This window comes from Aquarana catesbeiana, linkage group LG05 (assembly GCF_042186555.1).
Source record: "Aquarana catesbeiana isolate 2022-GZ linkage group LG05, ASM4218655v1, whole genome shotgun sequence".
Taxonomy (NCBI): Eukaryota; Metazoa; Chordata; class Amphibia; order Anura; family Ranidae; genus Aquarana; species Aquarana catesbeiana.
This window is the reverse complement of record NC_133328.1, coordinates 316,185,666-316,211,034: the sequence shown is the minus strand read 5'-3', so window position 1 is coordinate 316,211,034 and position 25,369 is coordinate 316,185,666. Positions and strand designations below refer to the sequence as shown.

The following is a 25,369-nucleotide window of genomic DNA, read 5'->3' as shown; positions in this document are numbered from 1 at the left end:
ATGTGTATTATCACCTCAGCACTTAGTCCCCAGGCACAGATGTTAACCCCTGAGCACACAGTACCCAGCTTATGTAGGTTAACCCCAGCACTTAGTACCCAATGTCTGTGCTATGACCTCTCAAAATCTATTCTTCTACTTATGTGCATTTACCCCTCAGCCGCCAGTTGTCAGCATGTGTAATATCCCTTCAATGCCTAGCAAATGTGTATTAAACCCATCAGTGCACCATAACAAATGTCAGTTGCATCTCCACTGACTCTGGTTAAGCCCTGGTTCACACTGATGCGATGCGGGAAACTAACAAGATTCAATGCTTTTCCCTGCATCGCACTGCATAATGTGCATGCAATCTGCTGTGGGTGTCAATGTTTAATGACAGCCCGAAACAATTTGCAAAATGCAGTGCAATTGCCAGAATCGCATCACATGGGTGTGCAATGCAATGTGGTTCAGGTGCGGGAAATAAAAGGGTCCTGCACCATTTTGGTGCGGATGCAATGTGATTTAAGCCATACAAAATGTATGGCTCAAATCACACCGCACAGACATTGCATGTGATGTGCACAGGAATGCGATGTGATTTCTGTGCAAATCACATGCAGTGTTTTGCACGCACCAGTGTGAACCTAGGCTCAGTGGAAATTTCAGCCCCATTTCTTGTTTAGACAATCCCTGGCAAAATAGCCCTGCCTAGCTCCCCAGCACTACATCCATTGTTCCTGTACTCCATGACACAGTGCCTGCTACAAACACTCCTATTTCAGTATCCTTTACATCATCTATCCATTTCACAGTGCTGCTAACACGATACTTGCTACCTCCACTGTACCAGAATAACCAGTTCAATTTTAGAGGAACTCTATCCTGGACACTGAATTCAACCTCTATTCCCCTTATGTAAACCGTCCAAGTGAAGAGATAAGCTCCTATGCTGCTGTGCTTTAATTACCGGTACTCAGGTATGTGAATAGTTGCCAAATGCATTATGAGGCACAGTTCTCCATCCCTGTTATTCACCTGCATGTGCATATTTTTCATTTAGTTTGTTGCCAGTTACTGAAAGATCGCTAACCAAAATTTGTGAGCCAAAGGATTATCTGTCATAATCTCCACACATTTCTCCTTTACATAGTGCCAACTGTTATAACCAGGACTGTCTAATATTAATTGGACCCCGGGCAAACATTTTCTTGGCCCCCTAATGCAATTTCACTCTCCATCCCAAGCACACCTTTAACCCACCCCTCCACCCCCTAAACACATCTCTGTACACCCAGCACAATTCTCTACCCCCTCCCCAGCACATCTTCATACCTCTAGAAGACCTCTGCACCCCCTAGCACACATCTGTACCCCCAGTACTCTTCCATATCCACCAGCACATCTCTGCACCCCCCTGCACACCTCTGCACCCCCCCCTCACACACACATACCTCTTCACCTTCCAACATCCTCTGCATGCCCTAGCACCCCTTTGTGCCCCCAACACACCTCCTTGCCCCCAGCAAGTCTCTGCTTTCTCCCCACCCTGTACCCCTCCATACCCTCTGTACATCTCTGTGCCTTTAGAACGCCTATGCACCCCATGCAAGTCTCTGTACCCCCAGTACGCCTCTCCCCCCCAGTACTTCTATGTACTACACATCTCTGCATCCCCCTGTACCCTTTCATACCCTCTGCACATCTCTGTACCTCTAGAACACCTCTGTACCCCTTGCAAGTCTCTGTGCCCCCAATGTGCCTCTGCATTCCCCCCCCCCAGTACATCTCTGTTCCCACAACCCCCAAACACATACTCATCTTTGTAATCTGTTTAATACCACATGGCCATGTACTATGTCTCAGGCTAATGTGGCTTCTCTGGTGATGGCAGAAGTACACAGAGAGGAAGCCACACAGAACCTCAGTTAGCTGGGTCACTAGTGTTGATGATATTGATGCCCTGAACCTCTCCCTTCACCTCTGGCAGCTTCTGGTATTCAGTGGATTAGGCACTCAGGAGGGGCACCTATGCTGGGAAAGTACCAGCTTCAGTTCACTAACTGAGCACCTCTCTACTCCACATGTATACCAGAAGTTGCCATTGGTAAAGAGAGGTTTTAGGCAGCACAGCTGTCCATCATTATCATCAACACTAGTAACCCCCGATACAGAGTGTACTCCTGCTGCCACCAGAGAAGCCACAGAGCTGTCAACCAAAGCTGCAGAGGAAGGGTCCAGGAACCGCAGCTTTCCTACAGATCATCATGTACAGCAGCACTAGTGAACCCAACGCTGCAATCCCGGGACAAAGAAATCATGGGACAATGAAAGCAAAAAGGGGCATGTATGCTATTTGCGGGCAGGGCAGGCTCAAGGGGCAGTTGCTTTGGGCCCCACAACGATTTGGCCCAGGGCAGCTGCCCCTTTTGCCCCACGTTAAAGACAGCCCTGGTTAAAAATTCCACAAATCTCTTCTGCACATACTGCCCCATCATACTTCAGGAATCCTATGCTGCACATACTACTTGCTGTCATACCCTCTGTCCTACTTTCCAGCAGCCCTCCTCCTCCTGTAATACCCTCTATACTTTTTTCTTGCACACAAATCCCCCCGTAATACTTTCTGTACTCTTCTTCTGCACATACTGCCTGCTGTCAAACACTGCACATTCTCCTACTGCATAAATGATCGCCTTGCATATTCTCCACACTCCTTTCCTGTACATATTTTCTCCCATCATACAATCATAATTATTTTCTGTACATACTGCTCACTGTTATACCCTCCTGCACATACTGGGTTGATTTACTAAAACTGGAGATTGGTAGCAATCAGCTTCCAGGCTTTTTTTATTTTATTTTATCAAAGCTTAATTAAACAAGCTGAAATTAGAAGCTGATTGGCTACAGTGCAGAGCTGCACCAGATTTTGCACTCTCCAGTTTTAGTAAATCAACTCTATTGCCTGCTGTCATACCTTCACACTCTTCCTACACATACTGCCTACTGTCATACCCACTAGTACTCTTCTCCTGCACATATTGGCCACTAGGGGTGAGCTTGGGTTCAGTCCACACCCATGTTTGGCCAAACCCAAAAGCTCTCAGTGCTGACCCAATCAGCCTTGGTTGGGGCAATCCCTGCCCTGCAGCTGCATACATACAAAGGGGTGGGGGTGCTTTTAACACCAATGACCTTAAAAAGCTCAGAGAATGCCCAGCTAAGGAAGATTGGGACAGCACAGACAGCTTCCTTCCAGGTTATGCAGAACAGAGTGTAGTCTGTTCAGAGTGTACCCTGGTTTGGATCGAACCCAAGTGCCTCGCTATTTTAAACTGTCATACCTTCGCATTCCTCCCCTGCATAAACTGACCACCAAGGCACTTCTTTAGCATTGTTTGTTTTATGACCAACCTTTTCAGTTTGATGCGAATATGTCACCCATGAGAATGAAGGAGGTTTTTTTTTCAACAGAGCAAGCATCACAATTGTTTTGTAAAAATGAAAGTTGTGATAATAAAGTCCTATAAAAAGAAAAGGCTGTATCTAGAGTTGGCAGAGCTAATTTCTCTATAAATAGTTGTAAGCTGCATCAGACAATAGAGGCTGTCTCCATTCTTCGGTTCAGTAAAGTGTAATGCAGACTACTCTGAGGTTATTTATTGAAATCCAAAAGAAAGAATTTACTTACTAGACCTGGCTTTCATCCACTGGCTGATATAGGACTGCAGCCCAAAATCCAGCTTCTGCAGAACTGGCTTCAGCTTGCTGTATGCTTTCTGTCCAATTTCATTGCATTTTAACAATGGGCACACGAAGGCACACAATACTGTATTGAACACAGAATGAAAGAAACTCAGAATGGCATTTTAACAAATTTTGTTAGCTAACATCCAAGTTTCCTAATTTATAAATGTGATATTTAGTGCATCAACCCAAAACATAAATGTTATAATCCAGCTGGAGCTGCAGAAACACCAACAAATAAGTGGAACAAATGAAAGTCTAAAAATCATTTTTGGTGCTAAAGACTATCCATATATTCTGGCATCATTCCCACGGCTTAATAAGAACTGTTGTAGTAAAATATATTAAAGCATTTCACATGGGGCAATATTTGCAGTAGAAAAGGATACGCCATCACATTCCTATTGGTCTATTGCAGTTAATTTACGCAGCGCTTTACATATACATTGAACATTCAAATCAGTCTCTACCCTCAAGGAGCTTACAATCTAATGTCCCTAACTCACATTCATACATACTAGGGACAATTTAGACAGGATCCAATTAACCTACCAGCATGTCTTTGGAGTTTACCGTATTCACCAACATTTCTTCTTTAACAGGAAGGTGGTTACTCTAGCACAGGGGTAGGCAAGCTTAAAGAGGTGGAGATCTACTTGAACAACATGAGAGAAGTCAAAGATGACCAGGCACAGTGTCGCCTCCTCACACCTGATTTACACCTCTATTTGCCATACCCAATCATGGGTTTAAACCGCAGTATATCAGTGTGAAAGCAGCCCTATACTATTATGCCCGGTGTATTGCTTCACACTGTCCTTAAGATCTCCTCTTTCCTGCTGCTGGCACCACTCTGAAGACCGCTAGCCAGGATAAGAGATGGAGTGCAGTTGATATCACTCTGCATGGGACAGGAGCCAGCACTACAGAGGAGGCATCAGCTTATGCGGCTCTTGCTCCCTACTACAGCTCCAACTTTACAAGTAGTCCCTCTGCATTACACTCAGTTTAATGCTCTGGAATAGCGAGTCAGCAAGCTCAGGACGTGATCTACCAGTCACCTGTTGGTGATCTACAGGTTGCTGACCCCTGCTCTAACATGTCCCCTATTTATAATAGGGCAAATGTAACATTTTTGCACAGTTGTCATTGTTCTATTTTCACCAGTCACCAGCCTCTGTTGGCAAATCAATTCATTCTTTAAAATTAAACTGCAAATAGACCTCCTTCACACGGGCAAGTATTTGCACACAGTGGATTCCAGCCCCAAGGATCAGTGGATTCTTGCAACTGGAGTCACAGCTGTATGCGAACAGTCTGTAGAAAGAAATTGCAGGCTGGGATGAGACGGTGCTGTTTGCACACTTAAGCCCCATACACACTATCAGATTTTCTGCTGATTTATTTCTTCAGATTTACCATCACCATATAATATGAGGTCAAACCTTAGGAGTCTCAATTTGTATGCAATCAGGCAGGCCCTTGCACTACATGGTTTTGGTAAATCTGAAGACAAAAATCAGCAGAAAATCTGATAGTGTGTATGGGGCTTTAGTGTTTACCTGCACTTAGGGACAGATGAGCAACCCCGGAAACAGACGGAGGGATTCAGGGTCAGATATCACCCTTTAGCCACAGGCAAAATATGGGTATGCGAATACATGTGAACAGCGACAGCTTCTCTTAGCCAGTTATTTCTTTGTATGTGCTGAGCAGCCACAGCTGTTTGTATAAACCCGTGATCCCAGTCTCAAGAATCCATTGACTCTTGGGACTGGAATCCGCTGTAAGAAGATAGTCGTCTGTGTAAAGGGTGCTTTGCTTTCTAAGGAGAGCACTGCATGGGTTCAATGCTTGTTTTGTCTAAGGTGACAAGAACAAGTAGAAATAGTTACCTTATTCCTTGTTCCACTGGCGCTCTCCATCGCTCCTCCACATTCTGGAATGTGGGTGGGACAGGGCCCTCCCCATCCTCACATATAATGCAGGACTACTGGTCCTGCACTGTACGTGATGGTGTCAGAGAGCTGTCAAAAAGTAAAGTAGAGCAGCTTCAGTGGACTTGTGCAGTGGGGAGGAAGCCCAGAGAGCAAAAACCAAGGTACTCCGACTTATTCTAATCCCTATAGACTAAACGAGTATTTAACCCATGCAGTGTGGGGGCTTTAAGATGGTTGTAAACCCTTACATATACCCAGTGAAGTGAACAGCTTCAGGTGATACACAGAGATGAAACAAATCCTCCTACATAAGTTGTACCTGTGCAGCCATCTCTTTTCTATATCTGTTTGAAGTCCACAATTTACACAGCTTTTTGAGCTTCTAGAGGCAGGGGCAGAGATGTCAAACACTGTACAGCTCAGACAGGAAAGCTGAGTGCAATCTGAGATCTGAGTGGAAGAAATGGACACACCCCCCTCTATACAATCTCAAAGAGAAACATGCACATCTAAAGGGCGTCAATCACAGGCTGTGTGCTGAAGCTCACATCCCCTGCCCCCCCTCGATCCCTTGGAGTCCGCACAACCGATCAGAAATGGCTTATGCAGATAGCAGAGGAACCAGACTGCAAACAGAACTCACACTTGGTGCTTTGGATTAAGACAAGTACACACTATAGAAGGATATGCTTTGTTAATTTTTCATGTTAGAGGTTTAACCACTTTTTGGTGACGGAGTTACTTGTGTGGCTATAAATGTGGGGGTATGTTGGCAAGTTCCTGACACGAATTAAAGCTGAGGAATCTCTTAAACGTTACAGAGGAAGTCCAGTTAACTACCCCTTACTAACTATAAAATAATCTGCATAAATGAGAACCTTTACATACATTTTAGAAAGAATATATAAAATTAAGATCTGATTTATAATTGTTTGTTACAGAACCTGATACAATATAAAGGCATCAGGGTACATGGTGAGCAAAAAGTAATGTTTCACAAAAAAAAAAGATGATTTAGGCCAGGAATGGAATAACTGCATGTATTTAAAATACAGTTTACTGGGCACCTCATGTATAAGAGTTTACAAAAAGAAGTTGATTAAATTACACAGTAATCCTACAGGTTCCAGCTGCCCTTTTTAGTATGGGTTGGTATACAACGTTGAAGCACAGACATTTTCAAACAATTTTAATGTATGGGGCTTAAAAAAAAGTACTTACAAATTACATAGGAGAGGACAACTCCTGGAATGTAGCTTCCCAATATAACGAGAAATGAACAAACACTGCATGCCAAAAGGCAAAACTGCAAAAAAATAAAAAATAAAGTAAAACTGGTACTGTTGCTATACAGATATCTATATGCTTGCTTGTAATAATTAACAATGTGAATCAAAGTCAAAACAGACCTAAATGTCTGTTAAGACTGCATAAGTCACCAAACTAAAAATGGGTCACCCCTTTATGAACAGCCAGTCATGACATTATCTCATCTACCGACATTTAAACCACACCCAGGGTGCAGTTCAGCGAGAGTAATGGAAAAATGCATGTGCCTGGCAAAATATCAAGAGTTGCTATAACATTACTGGAGATTTACAAAGAATATTGTGCACAGCTAGAGATTTACAAAGACTATTGCACACAGTCTGTCTTTTTTGGCCAGCAAACAAATTACACTTTACAATACTTATCCACCACGTTATTAGTTTTGTTTCATTTTCTATCCTAAGCATCTATTATTCAAACATTAGATAGACTTATGCCGGCCATATACGGTTCGAATTTCAAAAGAGTTTTCATTCGAAAATCGTATCTAAGAATTTTTGTACAAATTTCGCACCATTAGTGGGCTGCAGCAACGGCCGATTTTCGTGCGGCAACCAAATTTGAGGAATTTGACATGTTGGAAATTTTTGGAAAAACAAACGATTTTCTAATCAATGATGGGAGCATCGTGTGAGAAATGTAATAAGAAAAGAAATTTTACGGAGAGAAAAGAAGATTCCCGGCCACAAAAATTCTTTTCTATAGAAACATGAGGTGAAATTGAAGGCTTGGTTGGCCGAATTTCGAAAATCAATGGTGGTGTCATCGGATCACAAAAAAAAACGAACTTTCTGATTTTGAAAAGAAAATCCGTTCGAAATTCGACCGTGTATGGCCTGCTTTATAGTGTATCTATTTTTTTTTACCTACAATGATATGTTCTTGTAGTAGCAGGAGTCTAATTGGTCAACTCTCAAATACAAAAAGTTATTTATATATTTTTTTCAATAATGTCCCTAAGGTATAAAACTATTTTGTTTGATAAAATGGTGAAATGAATTCAGTTCACTCTAAATTGACCTCTCTCTGGACTTTTTTTTTTCTTCTGCAGATGAATTCACAGAAGATTCAACTTTTTTTTAATCATTACCAACTCCGTTTGTTAGCAGTTTTATCAACAAAATGACGAACAGACAAAGAGTGTTGTTTCTTGCTAGCTTAGATTACTATTGAGTTATAGACTAGTCTTTTTCAGTTGTAAAACTGTTTTTATATTTAAACAGTAGATCTCCTCATTGCCCATCAAGTTCTTGAGCGTCCTATATGTCTTTGGAAATCAACACTTCAAGGACCTTTACTTTCGAGATTTGTGAACAGTTACTGATTTTGAGTTCATATGGGGTCAGGCTGTGTATTTCCTTGATATTCATCACCTGCAATTTCATAGCATAAAAATCCTGACAGTACCCATTCGACCTGCACCATGTCCGCTTGTAGGTGGACCATGAAAACGCAAATCAGCTGTCTGTTTTTACTGCCCCCTAGCTGCAAGTTGAAAGGAACCTAAAAGTGTGTAAGTACAATTAGAACGTTGGGCCTATATTCACTAAGGCTAAAGCTTGTCATACATGGATCGAAATTCGGCCAATTCAGCAGGAACTGGACGAATTTTGGTTCATGTATTGCTGTTCTCATTTGAGGGGAGTGTATCTATGATCGACTCTTCCCAAAGGGAATTTTGAAAAACAAGCATTCAATCAGCACTTGCAGGTCAAAGCAAATTTGATATGGCAAAACACATTAAGTAATGATTGTATTTTTGAGGACATACACTTTTACTCAGGATATCTGATCAGACTAAATCATGCAAATGTACTCAAACTGAGATGCGTCATCAATGGTTTGAGAAAGGTCCACTTTATGAACCTACTCAACATGCTATGCTGTTGAATGTATTTGTTGTGTCATAGCTGTATTATACATGTTATATTTTTTCTACTTAAAGAGGAATTTCTCCCTCCCCACCTATTATTTTTATTTTCTCCCCTGCTTACCTGATGCTGGGCTGTGCACATTTCAGATACTACTCATACAGCAGATCCTCTTCTCAGCAACTGCCGCTGGGTCCTGCTCCGCCATGTTTCTTTGTTGACGTCATCAGAAGGCTGTGCTGGCTCTTTCAGGTTCTGGCGCAGCCTTTTGATCACGTGCTGCTAGGCTCACTACCTTATCTGTTCGTGAATGAGGTGATGTGCAGGCTCCTGGTGCCTCTGGGGATATGAACAACACATATCCCAGGAGGCACTGAGGTCAATCGCCTAGGCGAATGACAGAGGCTGGGGAGTGGGCTGAAACTAAAAACAAGTACATGTACAAAAAAAAAAAACACGGTATATGTGCAGTGGAGGGGCACCAGGATGAAGGATAACCAAGTCGAGGGTGAAAATGTCCTTTAAATTTGAACATTGTACCCTTAGTTTGCCATGCAGCAGTACTAGCATCCAATGAATCTTGGTGGTAATTGCACTGCCTAGCAGAAAATACATTGTCCAAAGTGCCCTGATATACATTATATGTGCTGGCGCACTCTGTGACATGGCAGGAATATGTGCTGTGTAGACTGTAGAAAGCAGGTTCTAATTACTTGTTGGAATGTGTGATATGTGACAGAGCATGCTTTACAATATGGCAATAATTACACTGGGCTGGAGTGTACTAATAAAAGTATAAATCTTGCAACAGATCATAAAAATCCAAGATGACCACATGCCAACATCAGTTGATCAACTCTTCAATTTTCCATTGTAATTAAACTAAGCTAGTCATCATGCTATCCTTTGCCAATGTTATTGAAAGGTATTAAAAGCATTACATACAAAATAATAAATCATTCTAACAGAGTATACGTATTATCTTATATGAGTGGCATGATACTATATACTTTTCCAATAAACATATAGGACCTGTCACACAGCTTTCATCATTTCTACATAATGCATTTTAGTAAAAGCACAAATGTAGTGTTTTAGTTCTGCTATATGAAATTTTCATGATACATGTCAGCTATAAAACTTTGTCCACCCTTTACTGTCTAGTGAACTACATTGCATTATACACTGCAAAGGTAAAGAAGTGCGAAGTCACTTAGATCCAATCAAAATGGTGCAGTGAGTCATTTAAAATGCTACTGAAATAGAAAAAGCCTATGGAGAATGCTCAAGACACTATAGTGGATGGACGTAATCTCATTAATCCTTATGAATATTAATATTATCCCAGAATTTTTTTTTTAACATACACTTATACAACAGAGCTGGCAGGAATATACAATAATGTGTTCTGTATTGTTGGATTCACACTCCGCAATCTGATTGTGCAATCACTGTACAATATCCTTTAAGATTTGCCCACAATTATATAGTACATGAGCCTACATAAGCAATACATTAAATTTATATCAAGTTGGGTAGGCCCTTGCATTATTGCAGAGGTCGGCAAAGTTTAATTGAACATTCAGACTGTAATAACATATAACAAAGAAAGCTGCGCTATATGATAATAGTGATCAAAAATTATTGTGACATATAAGTGATGTAGCTGACTAAAACATAGATTGTATGCAATCACAAATAGAATGTGCAAAAAATAAAATAAAAGAAGATAATATTTTTTGCAGAAGTTCTCCAAAAAAGATCTACTCCACTCTGATGGGCTGTTTAAATAGAAGTTCCACTGAGTATACGGTCCTTAATAGTATTCCAGGTGATAATTACTCAACCCTCTATTCAGTAATGACATGTGACCACAGCACCAAAGAAGATGTGATAAAGTGCGACAGGAAAGTTCCTCCAACAATTGCCGCTTACCAGCTTGTCAGATCTCTTGTTTAGGGAGATCGCAAGTGCCTGTAGCTTTTATCCCCAGCCCTGGGTCTTTGTGCTTGGATAGCTAGATGTTCCCAGACTCTCTGCTCAGGGTATCCTCTGTACAAATGATGTTCACCCATTCCCCATAAAAGGACATAAAGGCTTCCATAGTATAAATTATTTAAAAACATTTATTTAAACAAGAGATCTGACAAGCTGGTAAGCGGCAGTATTATTATTGGTGGAGGAACTTTCCTGTCGCACTTTATCACATCTTCTTTGGTGCTGTGGTCGCATGTCATTACTGAATAGAGGGTTGAGTAATTATCACCTGGAATACTATTAAGGACCGTATACTCAGTGGAACTTCTATTTAAACAGCCCATCAGAGTGGAGTAGATCTTTTTGGAGAACTTCTGCAAAAAATATTATCTTCTTTTATTTTATTTTTTGCACATTCTATTTGTGATTGCGTACAATCTATGTATTAGTCAGCTACATCACTTATATGTCACAATAATTTTTGATCACTATTATCATATAGCGCAGCTTTCTTTGTTATATGTTATTTTCGTGTGTGTGTCTCACATTATGGTTGCAGCTTTTTTTAAATTGATTTATTAGGATAGCGCAGTCAAATTACCCTTTCCAATTCAGACTGTAATGTTTGCATGCATCCTGAAGTGTGTATGCCATGCCATGATTATACCAAACGATGGAACAGATTCAAGCATCACTTGTGACAGTAATGTGATTGGAAAGCATGTATGGGTTAAATAGAGGGTGTTAGCAAATGAGTCTGACATCTGCAAGTGCTTGCAACAAAACACAGAGAGGTTTTAACGTGTGACTAGCCACTCTTAGGTCTTTTTTTTACAGCAAAAATTAACTTCTGAGCACAATTGTCAACTGTCCATCGACTGAAAGACAACTGGGAGCAGCTCCAGTTTTCCAAAGGCATAAGTTGGGATGAGGGGACAGCTTACTAAATGGTACCCAAATACCCATCCAAAGCCAGACTACCACAATTTAAAATAAGTTCAGTTATACGTTGTGCACATACAGTACACTTTAATGGATCTTTATGGTACAGATGTACATACTAGAAAGCACAGTAGCCTATGTTCATTTTGAATAGTGAATGTTAGTAACTTTGTTCACTTTGAATACCCAGTCATGTGCTAAAAAGCATCCTTTTACCCTAATTTTTCTCATACGTGATTGGGTATTCAAAATCATTAAATCACTTCTACTTTAGTAAATCATACCTACTATCTGTAATTAACACACTCAGGTTTAATCCTGACAAATTTCATAGTCTCGGAACATACAACACTGGATAACATACTTTGCCTGGATTTTGTCGTTTAAAGAGGGATAATTCTTGAAAGAAAGTGCTGTAACTGGACCAGGATTCTTCCATGCATTGACCAAGCTCAGGTTTGCATTCTGAACTAGAGTTGACTGCCTCCCACCTACAAAAGAAAAAGATACATTCTGTTAAACAGGATTTACCATATATTTACAAAGAATCGGAAATTTGGTGTTTCCCAGAGTATTTGACACCCAAGGCAGATTTTAACACCCTCAAACTTTAAAGAAAAATTATTTTCAGTAATAATCCTGAAATTAAAGAGGAACTGCAGTCTGCTCACATAATTTGTACTAAAAATATCTTTGCCATTCTGAAGCTTCCCTCCAACCACTTTGCATATTATTTTATATATATTGTGATCCTGTACTTGCCAAATATGCTGCAGAAATCTCCCTCCACTGAGTCTGGCTGCAACCATTTTAAATGTGGGCGGCAAGAGTGAGAGAGAGAGAGCTGTGTATGATGTCATAAGCCTAGACTTTTTATCAGACAAGAAACAGGAAGTGGGCTGTATAAGGTATTTACTAGCAGAAAAAAAAATGTTTTACTATCCAAAGTTAAAACAACAAGGGCAGAAGATTTAATAGATGGAAAGTTGAAAAAATGACTGAATGTCCGCTTTAACCTCCCTGACGATATTCCCGAGTGTGGCTCGGGGTTAAATTTCAGCACCATTAGCGGTAACCCCGAGCCACACTCAGGATTACATCTCAGGATCCTGGAGCGGAATACTTACCTTGTCCCCAGGATCCTGCGATGTCCCCCCACGCTGTCTGCGGGCTCTGTCCTCTGCCGAAGCCTCTCTGTGCCGGGCTCCGTTCCCTGTGAGCGTTGCGACGCACGGGGGGGAACCTGGCGGCAAATTCAAAAAATGTAAAAATCATAACACATACAGTACTGTAATCTTACAGATTACAGTACTGTATGAAATCATTTCACTTCCTTTTTGTCCCCAGTGCTTTGGCCCATGCCCTGCATGCAATTTTATATTATATACTGTTCTTTCTGCCTGGAAACTTGAGATTGTCCATGGCAACTAAAAAGCGTCCCTTTACGTCAAAAGTGGCTTTATACCAGCTAGAAAACAGCGATAGTAAATTAGAACACTTGCAGAATTGAGCGATAGTGAATCGTGGGAAAATTTATTTTATTATTATTATATTATTATTTTTTTTAATTCTTTATATTTATTTATTATATTATAATTTATGATTTTGTGTTTCAAACTTCATCATACCCGGGATATCTACTAGACTCTTGGTGGACAGATATGAGTGTGTTATTGCTAAGAATTACAGACCTACAATATAAAACGCCAAATTTCTATGCAAAATAATTGTACCGCTTTGAGACACAAAAATCTGAAATAATCATACCACCAGGGAGGTTAAAGAAAAGCAAAAAATATAAAATAATATCTAGAAAAAAAAGACTGTAGTGCCCTAGTAAACTGGTAGTCAGTGGAGAAGGCTCACCTTACAGTGGTGCCTAGTGTAAAAGATTCACCTTACATTTTTATTGAGTAAAAAAGAGCTTTCCCACAGTGGTGGTCTTTGGAGAAGGGCACCTATCACATTTATGGTCATTTGAGAAGGGCCCCCTTATACTGGTAGTGGAGAAGGGTCAACTTAAATTGGTGGTCAGTAAAGAAGGGCCCATTTACACTGATCAGTGTAGAAGGATCCCCTTTTATTGGGGGGGGGGGGAGTGGAGAAGGTACTCCATACAATAATGATCAGTTGGAGGGGTCCCTCTGTTACATTTATGGTCACTGGGAAGAAGACTTCTAAGAACTGGTGGTCTGTCAGAAAGGATGCCATCCTTACCGACATTATTATTATTATTTCAGGTACTTATATAGCGCCGTCAATTTACGCAGCGCTTTACATATACATTTTACATTCACATCAGTCCCTACCCTCAAGGAGCTTACAATCTAAGGTCCCTAACTCACATTCATACATACTAGGGGCAATTTAGACAGGATCCAATTAACCTACCAGCATGTCTTTGGAGTGTGGGAGGAAACCGGAGTACCCGGAGGAAACCCACGCAGGCACAGGGAGAACATGCAAACTCCAGGCAGGTAGTGCCGTGGTTGGGATTCGAACCAGTGACCCTTCTTACTGCTAGGCGAGAGTGCTACCACTACACCACTGTGCCGCCATCCAAAAAGATCAAAGATGTCAATGCTTACACATCAAAAGGTCTCCATGGTCCCAAGCAACTGCCTCCTGTGAGTAACATCAGCCCCTGGAACTATACAGGCACTGTCAGGTAGAAAATCAATCTGCCACTGCTCCAGGAACCTCTAGCAAAAACAGAAGGAATCCTGGATGAGTGAAGCTGAGAAGAAATTTATTTTAGCTACTTCAGGGAAGTACACATCCCTAGCCTTGTCAACTTGAAACTGCTGCTTAGGACTAAGGGGTGACTAGACAAATATTTTCACTAACTAGCTAGTATGGGATAGATTGAGTGTCAAAAAACTGCCATACACCTTGCAATTTGTTATCAGTTTATATATGTGGAATTGCAAACAACCAGGTCATCATTGATTAAAACATTGAACGATGCTACATATACAAATAATTCCACAGTAGCACACTAATGAATCTACAAATCTCCCAAATATTAACATTATGATAAAATCAACATAAAAGGCCCATACATAATAAAAAGTGTCAATATAGCATATCCAAAAAATATATGCTAAAATATGCAAATCAATATGGTAATACAGTCCAACTTAAAGAGGAGTTCCACTCAGGGGGTCCATTAAAAAAAAAAAAAAAAAAATTAAAAGTCAGCAGCTACAAATACTGCAGCTGCTGACTTTTAATTGGACACTTACCTGTCCCTGGGTCCAGCGATCCGCGGGATCGAAGCCCCGCTCGTCTCCCCCTCCGCTCGTCGGCGCCGGCATTTCAACTGTGGGCGCCGGGCTGTGGCATGCGCGAGCGGCGCCGCGCCGTGGTTGGCCGCTCAATCACCTGGGACCTGTAATGGGTCCCAGATGATTGACAGGAGGGAGGGAGCAGAGCCGAGCCCTTCCTGTGCCAAGGGGGAAGTGATGTCACCAGCCCAGGCAAAGGAAGAGGCAGACTACGAGGGACCACCTAGCAACAGGCATTTAGAGGTAAGTAAAAAAAAAAATATCCAAATGTTTTTTTGTTTTTTTTTTTAGAATTTTTCAGGTATTTTTGTTTTTTTGGGTGGAACCCCACTTTAAAGTGATGAACAAATAAGTGTAAAACAATAGTGAAACAAAATCTTGTTGATCAACTAAAATTCTTCACCAAAGTGATGTGTGCCACTTCCACTCCTTAAGAGTAAAGCTCACCAGATGCTGTTGCCATTCACTCTCATGTCTGGCAAATATTGCCTTATTTAATGTTATTGAAGAGCAGCCAATCTCCATCCAGATCAATAAAGACACTCTCCTCATGTGGGGATAGAAATTGAGACAGAGCCTTCAATAATATAAAAACACCTTAAGGTAAATCGGTTTATTAAAAGTAATGCACTTACATCATAAAAGATTCAAATCACTTTGTTAAAATTCCAAACATGCCAGGTGACTCAGTGTTGGGATCTCCTCATAGCTTCCTTCACACACATGGAGTCACCGTTAGCCACGCTCCGACGCGCTTCGTCACTTCCGACTTCATCGTCCCTTCAGAACACATGCGACGTGATATAATCGGCTGCATGCACTCTGAATATATTCTAAACAGTGCAAGCTTAGCAGATATTCACAGTACCTACAGGTAAGCCTTATTATAGGCTTACCTGTAGGTATAAGTGGTGTAACAGAGTTTACTACCACTTTAAAACACATAAATCCATATTAACCTTTAGGCATGTAGTAAATTCAAATGCATTCATTTCATGATATTCCCTGTAGCACTTTCTCAATAGACATGAACATCATCTGGCAATTAAAATAACCAGCAGAGGTATCTCAATGGTAAGTTATTATAAGCAGGCTGATCACTAGGTGCCTGTATGTCATCTCCTCCAATAAAAAGACCTAACAAATGATCACATGTGTTTGTGCTTTATGAACTTGGCAGGTACCCACACCACATTGCTGCAGAGCATTATAAAGCTTATACATATCCAGAATTGGAAAGATTAAAATGTCAGGATGCACGTGTAGTAGGCACACTGAGCCACGACCTTTTACAGTCTTTAAAGACTTAGGGATTTATTTATAAACGTTAGCAAAATAACAGTTTTATTGTCTCTGTGCCTGATTTTATAGCAAAAATCTACAGGCTTTTGCCACAAACAAAATGAAGAAATACAGGCCTGGTGAAAAAATCTGCAAATTAGATTTAGTAAAATTATTTTCATTGCGGTGTGTGTTGCTTTAAAAACACGTTAAACTGGCTCAATCTATATATGATATTTGTCACAAGACCGGCGGGGTCGGCTGGGGACAAATGCAGTCGAATCGATGCTGCATCCACTTAGGTGAGTATAAATGTTTATTTTTTTTGTATGCCCGTGTTTCTCTTTTAAGGTGACAGCTTTGCTGCATAATTGTTTATTTTTCCTTTAGGATACAAGGTACTTGTGTGCTTTAATAATTACAGAAGAGAAGTTTGTGGAAAAACAACACAAGATGTGGGTTCTTATTTAACCACGTCAGCCCCGGCAGGGTTTACCCCCTTAATGACCAGGCCATTTTTTGCGAGACAACACTGCGTCACTTTAACTGACAACTGCATGGTCGTGTGACGTTGCGCTATAAACAAAAAAAAGAGCGACAATTTTGAAAAAAAAAACAATATTTTTTACTTTTTGCTATAATAAATATCCCAAAAAATGTTAAAAAAAATAAAAAAAAACAAAAAACAAAATTTCTTCAGCAGTTTAGGTCAATATGTAATCTTCTACATATTTTTGATAGAAAAAAAAAATTACAATAAGCGTATATTGATTGGTTTACCCACAAATGGTTATAGCGGCTACAAAATAGGGGAAATATTTATGGCATTTTTATTAATTATTTTTTTACTAGTAATGGCGGTGATAAGTGATTTTTAGTGGGACTGCGACATTGCGGCGGACAGATCTGACACTTTTTTTGGGACCACTGACATTTAACCCCCCTGGCGGTATTCCCGAGTCTGGCTCGGGTTGGATTTTTCATACCAAAAGCGGTAACCCCGAGCCAGACTCGGGCTTGCATCGCAGGATCCAGGAAGAGCATACTTACCTTGTCCCCTGGTTCCTGCGATGTCTCCCCGCTGTGATCGGCGAGCCGCTGTGTCTCGCTCGATTCACAGTGCCGAGCTCCGTTCCCTGCGAGCGTTGCGACGCACGGGGACGGAGTTCGGCGGTAAATTCAAAAGTGAAACACACAGTATAGATACAGCATACTGTAATCTTACAGATTACAGTACTGTATCAAATAACTACACATCCCCTTTGTCCCTAGTGGTCTGCCCAGTGTCCTGCATGCAGTTTTATATATATAAAACTGTTCTTTCTGCCAGGAAACTGGAGATTGTCCATAGCAACCAAAACTGTCTCTTTACATCAAAAGTGGTTTTAGACCAGCTAGAAAAAAGCGATAATAAATTAGAATCACTCGCAGAATTGAGCGATAGTGATTTGTGAGGAGATCCGTCATCAAACACTAAAAGTAACAAAAGCTAAAATTCTGCAACTGAGCAAATTTCAGTGTTTTTGATTTGATTACATTATTGAATAATTTTTATTATTATTATATTATTATTTGTTATAATTATTTATAGTTATTTATTATATTATAATTTTTTATTTCGTTTTTCAAACTTTATCATACCCGGGATGTCTACTAGACTCTTGTTTGGACAGATTCAAGTGAACTATTCCTAAGAATTACAGGCCTACAATATAAAACGCCAAATTTCTGTGCAAAATAATTGTACCGCTTTCAGCACCTAAAATCAGAAATAATCATACCGCCAGGGAGGTTAAACAGCAATCAGAGCTAAAAATTTGCCACTGATTACTGTATAAATGTCACTGGCAGGGAAGGGGTTAACACTAGGGGGAGATCGAGGGGTTAAGTGTTCCCTAGGGAGGTGTTTCTAACTGTGGGGGGGAGTGGACTGACTGGAGGAGGAGAGAGATCGCTGTTCCTGATCACTAGGAACAGCAGATCTCTCTCTACTTCCCTGACAGAATGGGGATCTGTCTGTTTACATTGACAGAACCCCGTTCTGGCTCTCTGAGGAGCAGTCGCGGGTCGCCTGCGGACACCGCGGCCGCCGACCACATGCATTTGCTCCAGCATCGCTAGCTCTTAAAGCGGCTGACATACACATATGGCGGTTTGCACATTTTTATTTAAATCTGATTTCTTTAAATTTTTTCAAATTTATTTTAATAAAATGCTTTTGGAGTAAAAATTGATCTAAAGATAGTTTTCTATTTAAGATACAATGATTATTTAGTTTATTCAGCATGAAATGGAGCTTAGTTAAGTAGCATGAGGCTGTATATTCTGCAATATTTACATTTTTGGTATACTCATTCAATGTATCCAGGCTCTGCAAGCTGAGATAACATGCACTGCATTGATACATTCACACAATTTCACAGTAACAATGTGTAGCGATGTGTTGCCACTAGTAACTCACATCCACCATATCACCCTACTGCCAGACCTCCATATATCGCTTCTGAGACAATGAACAGTCATTTGCTTTGTTTTTGTTTATTGGGGGGATATAAACTTGGTTAGGGGAAAGGATATATGGGATGCCCATAGATTGAATTATTTTGGATCATATCTATAAATTAGAACTTTGTTTGAGTCTTGAAGAAATGATGCACATGTATAACATCTACAGTCTCTTCCTTGCATCACCATGCAGATTATTGCTCCTCCCCTGCGTAACTCCTGCAGACTATTGCTCCAAGGAATCCTTCCCTCCTGCACAAACTTATTCTGTAGCACATTATGTTTCTTGTCACATCCTCTTCTATATGCAAAAGAACGCACTCTAATGCTGAATCTGATTAGTTGCTGCTACTAGGCCAGAGGTCTGCAGTACCTCTCCCCGGAGGACTAGTAGTTTAGTAGCATGTGCTGAACGGTGGACAACTGTTCCCAGCTAGTCCAGCCTGCAAATCCTGTGCCCTATTCCCCACAGTCTCTCCTCTGTTCCAGGACTCCTCATCCATGACTGTGTAAGGATGAAGTTCCCTCCCAGACTTCCTGGCATGTCTCCACATCCAGCTCTCCACTGTGGTACACTCACCGACCTTTCTCTGCCCCGAGTCCATGATGGAGAACTTAACTGGACCGTACCTCCCGACAGCTTCTCCTGCCCCTCTGCTCCAGGAACTCCTCATCAATGACCGTGTAAAGATGAGGACTTCACCCATGACTGTGTAAGGGTGAAGCTCCCTCACAGCTCTCTCGGGCCTCCTACCGCGATCGGCACACCCCCCCTCCAGATGGGGGTGCCCTCCTGCTGCTGTAAAGTGCTCCATTCTCCACTTCTCCCGGCCGACAACTCCTCCCATTGGCCTGTTACCTCAGCTTATATGGGAGGCCTGCCCCCTGCCAATTCCAGTTGGGGATTGGTCAGAGCTCCTCACATGAGCTGCCTGCCACTCCAGTTCCAGGCCCTGCCCCTCTTCCAGAACATTCTTTCCTGGAAGCAGGGGAGGCACCCAAGCACTGAAGCACAGGTGGTCACACCCACTGCTACACTAACCACTCCCTGCCCCCAGATCAAAACAAACAGGGCTAGCCTGAAGCATAGGCTTGCCTAAATTTACCTGAACCGACAGTTTCCCCTACAAAATCCTCACTCTAGCACCTACCTATTTTAGAGGGTGCTACACATGAGTTAAAACAAAGTTCAGGAATATTCCTTTATCCCATTGTTTTGTAAATCTATATACACTACAAACTGTAAGATTGAATCGGTTCTGATATCACTGTTTTACTAACCTGACAGCTTATTATTCTAAATAGTAAATATTCATTTTGTTTGCAAATATTGAAGATTCTAACTACCAGCAAGAATAAGTTCTTACATTTAAAGAGTACCTGTCATTTCAGATCCATCATGTTAGCGATCACCCACTCACCTGCTGCTGCCATGTCCCTCACCTTATTGTGTCACTGCCGCATCACCAGCCATCCCATTAAAGTGACTGGGACTGTCGGTAAGTCAACAGTGGGTCAGAGGAGGAGCCGCTGCGGGACAGAGATTACAGTTGCGCTTTAAAAATTATGATTTAAAGCAAGCCTTTTTACTAGCGATTTAAATCATGATTTAAATCAACTTGATTTAAATCAAATCCACCCTGTGTAGGGGCCTTGTAATCAACAATGCAATCTCCATATTGTTTATCTAAAGTTTGAGTTGCTCCCAGCAGTTGTTGTTCATAATGTGTGCCAGTTGCATTTGCTTGAAATACAGATTACCAGGAGAATCTACAATGTTAATGATGAAACCATACCTAGTCTATTCTGCATGGAGTTTAAACAGTATAGCCGATTTATAATTTTACTGCCATATAACCCCCTGAAGGTTTAAGACCCCTTTCACACTGTGGCGTTTTTCAGGCGCTACAGTGCTAAAAATAGTGCCCGTAAAGCATCTGAAAAAAGCCTCAGCTGCAAACCCAGTGTGAAAGCCCGAGTGCTCTCACACTGGGTCGCTGTGTTGGCAGGGCATCACAAACAGTCCTGCCAGCAGCTTCTTTGCAGCGGTGGAGGAGTGGTGAATACACTGCTCCTCCCCATTGAAAACAATGGGGCAGCGCTGCTATACCATCGGCAAAGCGCCGCTGCATCTGTGTTTTTTTGGCGGATTTAACCCCTTTTCGGGTGCTGGTGGGGGTTAAAACCACCCCGCTAGTGGCCGAATAGCGCTGCTAAAATGACGGTAAAGCGGTGCTAAAAATAGGGCTGCTTTACCGCTGACGCCCGGGGCGGCTCAGTGTGAAAGGGGTCTAAGTTTGTTTGCAGAAGGAAAATGCATGGAGATACCTAGGGGTCAGACTGACCGACTACTTGAGGAAAATATATTTAATTAATTACATACCTTTGTTAGATGAAATTAAGCAGGAAATTAAAAAAACATCAACGCGCCCTCTCTCATGGATTGGGCGTATCAACACAGTAAAAATGGTGCTAGCCCCAAAAATTTTATATAAGTTCCAGATGCTTCCAATATCACTCCCCCAAGAATACTTGAGAGAGTTAATATCAAGATTTGTATGGTGTAGCAGAAAACCACGTATTGCATATACGGTACTGAGTAGGGGGAAAACACAAGGTGGCCTTGCCATCCCGGATTTCAAAAAGTATTATAACGCGGTTGTTCTTTCATGAGTAATGGAATGGGCGAAAGAGATGGAAGATAAAAGATGGGTAAATATAGAAAAAGTTTTGAGTAATACACAGTTAAAGAGGAAGTAAAGCCTAAAAAAAAAAATACACCCTGCAAGGCAAAGTCATAATGAGCTAGTATGCAATTGCATACTAGCTCATTATGAATAAATTACCTCAGATCAAAGCCCCCGAAGTGACTTCTGGGTATCGCGGCTCCGGCGCTGTGACTGGCCGGAGCCGCGATGACATCACTCTGGCGCATGCGTGCAGGTGCCGTCAGTGAGGACGGCATGTTTGCCTTCACTAACGGCATGCTCAGTGCGCCTGCGCCGTAGACAGCGGTGCCCCGTTTTTGGAAAATATCTCCTTAACTGTGTGGGTTAAGGAGATATTTCTTACACCTACAGGTAAACCTTAATCTAGGCTTACCTGTAGGTTAAAGTGGTCCCAGAGGGTTTACAACCACTTTAAGTCACATAATATGGAACCCCCCACAATATAGGAAATTGGGATTAAACATGCACGAGATAACACGGTTTACACTAAAAATTTGGGATCAGATTCATGCACAAAATAAATGGGATTATAATTCACCTTAGATTTATTTAAAAGACAATGAGTTTTTTGAGCTGGGGATGGGTTCAGTGGGAGGGAACTGGATAAAAAAAGGGAATGCACAATTGAAAGATATTATTAAGAATGTTAAAATTAATACTTTTCGAGAATTGAGATTAAACACGGACTTAATGAAAACTGATGTGTGGTGAAACACCCAACTGAATCATTCTGTTGATAAACTGCCACAGCCTATCAGACATGGAGAAGATTATAGGCCGTTGGAGCAGCTCCGTTTGAGAGAAAAATCAAAAAAACAATATATCGCGAATATACAAAATTTTAGTGACTAGGGATGAGTTGGATATGCTGCCTTACAAGAAATGGGAACATGAGTTGGGCCTTAATGTCACAATGTAATAAATATACTTAAGAGACAATTTTGAGGTCGACACATAGTTCCGGGGCAGATACTAAAATGATTGAGACTAACTTTAAGTGCCTGGCAAGGTGGTATGCGACACCAGATAAAATAAGTACATTTCAAACGGTTAAATCCGCCGAGTGTTGGTTTTAGGAACAATAGCTCATTTATGGTGGGAGTGTCCCATCATTAAAGAATTCTGGAAGGAGGTCTTACAGTTAATAAAGGAAATTACAAACATAGATATCCCGGAAGACCCATGGACATGTTTGTTCCATGGGACAGCTGGCCTTGCTAGAGAATATAAAACCTCAATAGTCCCTATCTTACTGAATGTGGCTAAAAGCTTAATACCGAAAAAATGGCAGGAGGTGGAGAGCCCTAAAATACGGGACTGGATTTTCCGGGTTAATGAAATATGCAACCTAGAGAGGTTAGGGGATGGGGGAGTGGAATTGGAAGAAGGTATTAACTGTAAGGACAAATGGGCTAAGTGGGTAGCATTCAAAACAACGTGGAAATATGTCGAGGAGGTTACTCGATAAACATAAAGAGAGCAGGGATATGTAAACAATAGATTTTAAATCTCTACCTTCATTGAACTTTGCAAGATGGGGGGGGGGATTTAAGGGTAATGGTGGAGTATAAGCAATAAGAAATATTTCTTCTTGTATACCTGATGTATGATGTTGTGGTGTTATTTATATAATTAAATAAGGAATTAAATAAAAAAAAAAGGACAATGCACACAATTTTAGCACTCTATTTAAAATATCCAAACCTAAGACAATTCATGTGATTTCTGTTGGCAATGACAGCCTGGCAGCAATGTTATCTCTGACTGCTTGTGGTTCTGGCATTCCACCAAGCTCCTGAAACTGAATCCAGCCTAGAGAACACACACAGGGATTCATCACTTAGGCAGTCTCCCGTCAGCTGCCAGACACAGTTGCCTCTCCTCTTCATGGATTCATCTCATATTATCTTACTCTGAAGATGACTAATGACCTTACAGTCTCATGTAGTAAGAGTGCTGAGGCAACCTCATGAGCTTCTGGGTCTGGTTGGTTACCAGTCTCCAACCCACCTCAGATCACGGAGTTTCAGGTTGCAGATTTCCAAATCTGCCATTTTAAACTACGAGAGTGACTTAATCATGTGAGCAGATAGTAAATACTTCCAAGTAACTATTTTGGATCATAGCTCTAGGAAATACAATCAAACAACATGCATCATGAAAGCAGAGAAGTAAACTGAAATGACGCAAATGTATTTCACCTACTACAGAAATGAAGCTGTGACCAAGTAGCATACATGATACCTTTTACTTATATATCTGTTGATTAATGTGAAGAGTATGTTCTTCAAAGTATGTTCTAAAAAACATGTCCAAAACTAGATGTGATTTATTTAAGTTAGCATTGGATATATAGTTCCCCAAATCCCCAGTAATATGACTAACTGGCCAATACATAGGAAGAGCCATTGGCAGGAAACTTTGCAAATCAAGATAGTGACGTAAAAAACTAAAAATAGTTACAGATGCTTTTGAGAACCATTATTAAAAAACAGGCACTAAACTAGTCATTGGGAATCACCAAATTTCATTGCCATCAAAGTGATACTAAACACACACATTTACATTTTCTCTTCTATTTCTGTATATATAATATATATGCAGGAGTGAAGGCGGGGAAAACTTCCGGCATCTACGAGCCACCCCGAGCAGCTGAAGGAGCAGCTGAAGGACAGTGTGCACATCACGAGATACCGTGGAGAAATATTACGAGAGTAGGGGAGGCAGTTGAATGGAGGAGCCTGGGAAGAAAGTGCTTGGTGCACCTGGCATTCTTTGTCTATAGCCCGGCGTTCTTTGTCTGCAGCACTGTGAATACCCCGGAGGGTATGGTGGAGGCGGGGGAGACGGTCCATTGGGTTGGAGCCTAGCAGTGCTGGAAATTTGTCACCTGTAACCAAAAATTGGGGGAGATTGAGAGCAGACCCAGGCGGTGAGTGGCACCTCTGCATAAATTATGCTTGACCTGTGACAGTGCATGGGAAGATTGCTTTGAACTCTATGCATTATACGAACTGCAAATAAACGCTTGCACTGTGCTGCTGTCACCCGGGTCATAGGCTATTGATTGCTGACTGTTAAAAGCAATTGCTTTACAGACATTTTTCTCTCTCTCCTGGTACAATCATCTCTGGTCTTTTGAGACAACACTATATTATGCCATATAATAACTAGGAGTATATGGACTGATAGCCCCTAGGCTCAGTGCCGCACATGCCTGCCTTAAAGTATTAGTATATTAGTATATACAGTGGGGACGGAAAGTATTCAGACCCCCTTAAATTTTTCACTCTTTGTTATATTGCAGCCATTTGCTAAAATCATTTAAGTTCATTTTTTTCCTCATTAATGTACACACAGCACCCCATATTGACAGAAAAACACAGAATTGTTGACATTTTTGCAGATTTAATAAAAAAGAAAAACTGAAGTATCACATGGTCCTAAGTATTCAGACCCTTTGCTCAGTATTTAATAGAAGCACCCTTTTGATCTAATACAGCCATGAGTCTTTTTGGGAAAGATGCAACCAGTTTTTCATACCTTGATTTGGGGATCCTCTGCCATTCCTCCTTGCAGATCCTCTCCAGTTCTGTCAGCTTGGATGGTAAACGTTGGTGGACAGCAATTTTTAGGTCTCTCCAGAGATGCTCAATTAGGTTTAAGTCAGGGCTCTGGCTGGGCCATTCAAGAACAGTCACGGAGTTGTTGTGAAGCCACTCCTTCGTTATTTTAGCTGTGTGCTTAGGGTCATTGTCTTGTTGGAAGGTAAACCT

General features: G+C 41.2%; 1 protein-coding gene across 2 annotated transcripts in view; it reads right to left on the bottom strand.

Annotated features, from left to right (window-relative positions):
- Positions 1 to 25,369, bottom strand: part of RETREG1 (reticulophagy regulator 1) — a 214,171-nt gene that overhangs the window by 19,996 nt on the left and 168,806 nt on the right. For both annotated transcript variants that reach the window (XM_073630852.1, XM_073630853.1), the window contains 3 exons: positions 12,156 to 12,282; positions 6,894 to 6,978; positions 3,677 to 3,814 (listed from right to left, as the gene is read on the bottom strand). In XM_073630852.1, coding sequence (XP_073486953.1) covers positions 3,677 to 3,814; positions 6,894 to 6,978; positions 12,156 to 12,282 — 350 coding nt within the window. The remainder of the gene's footprint in view (positions 1 to 3,676; positions 3,815 to 6,893; positions 6,979 to 12,155; positions 12,283 to 25,369) is intronic.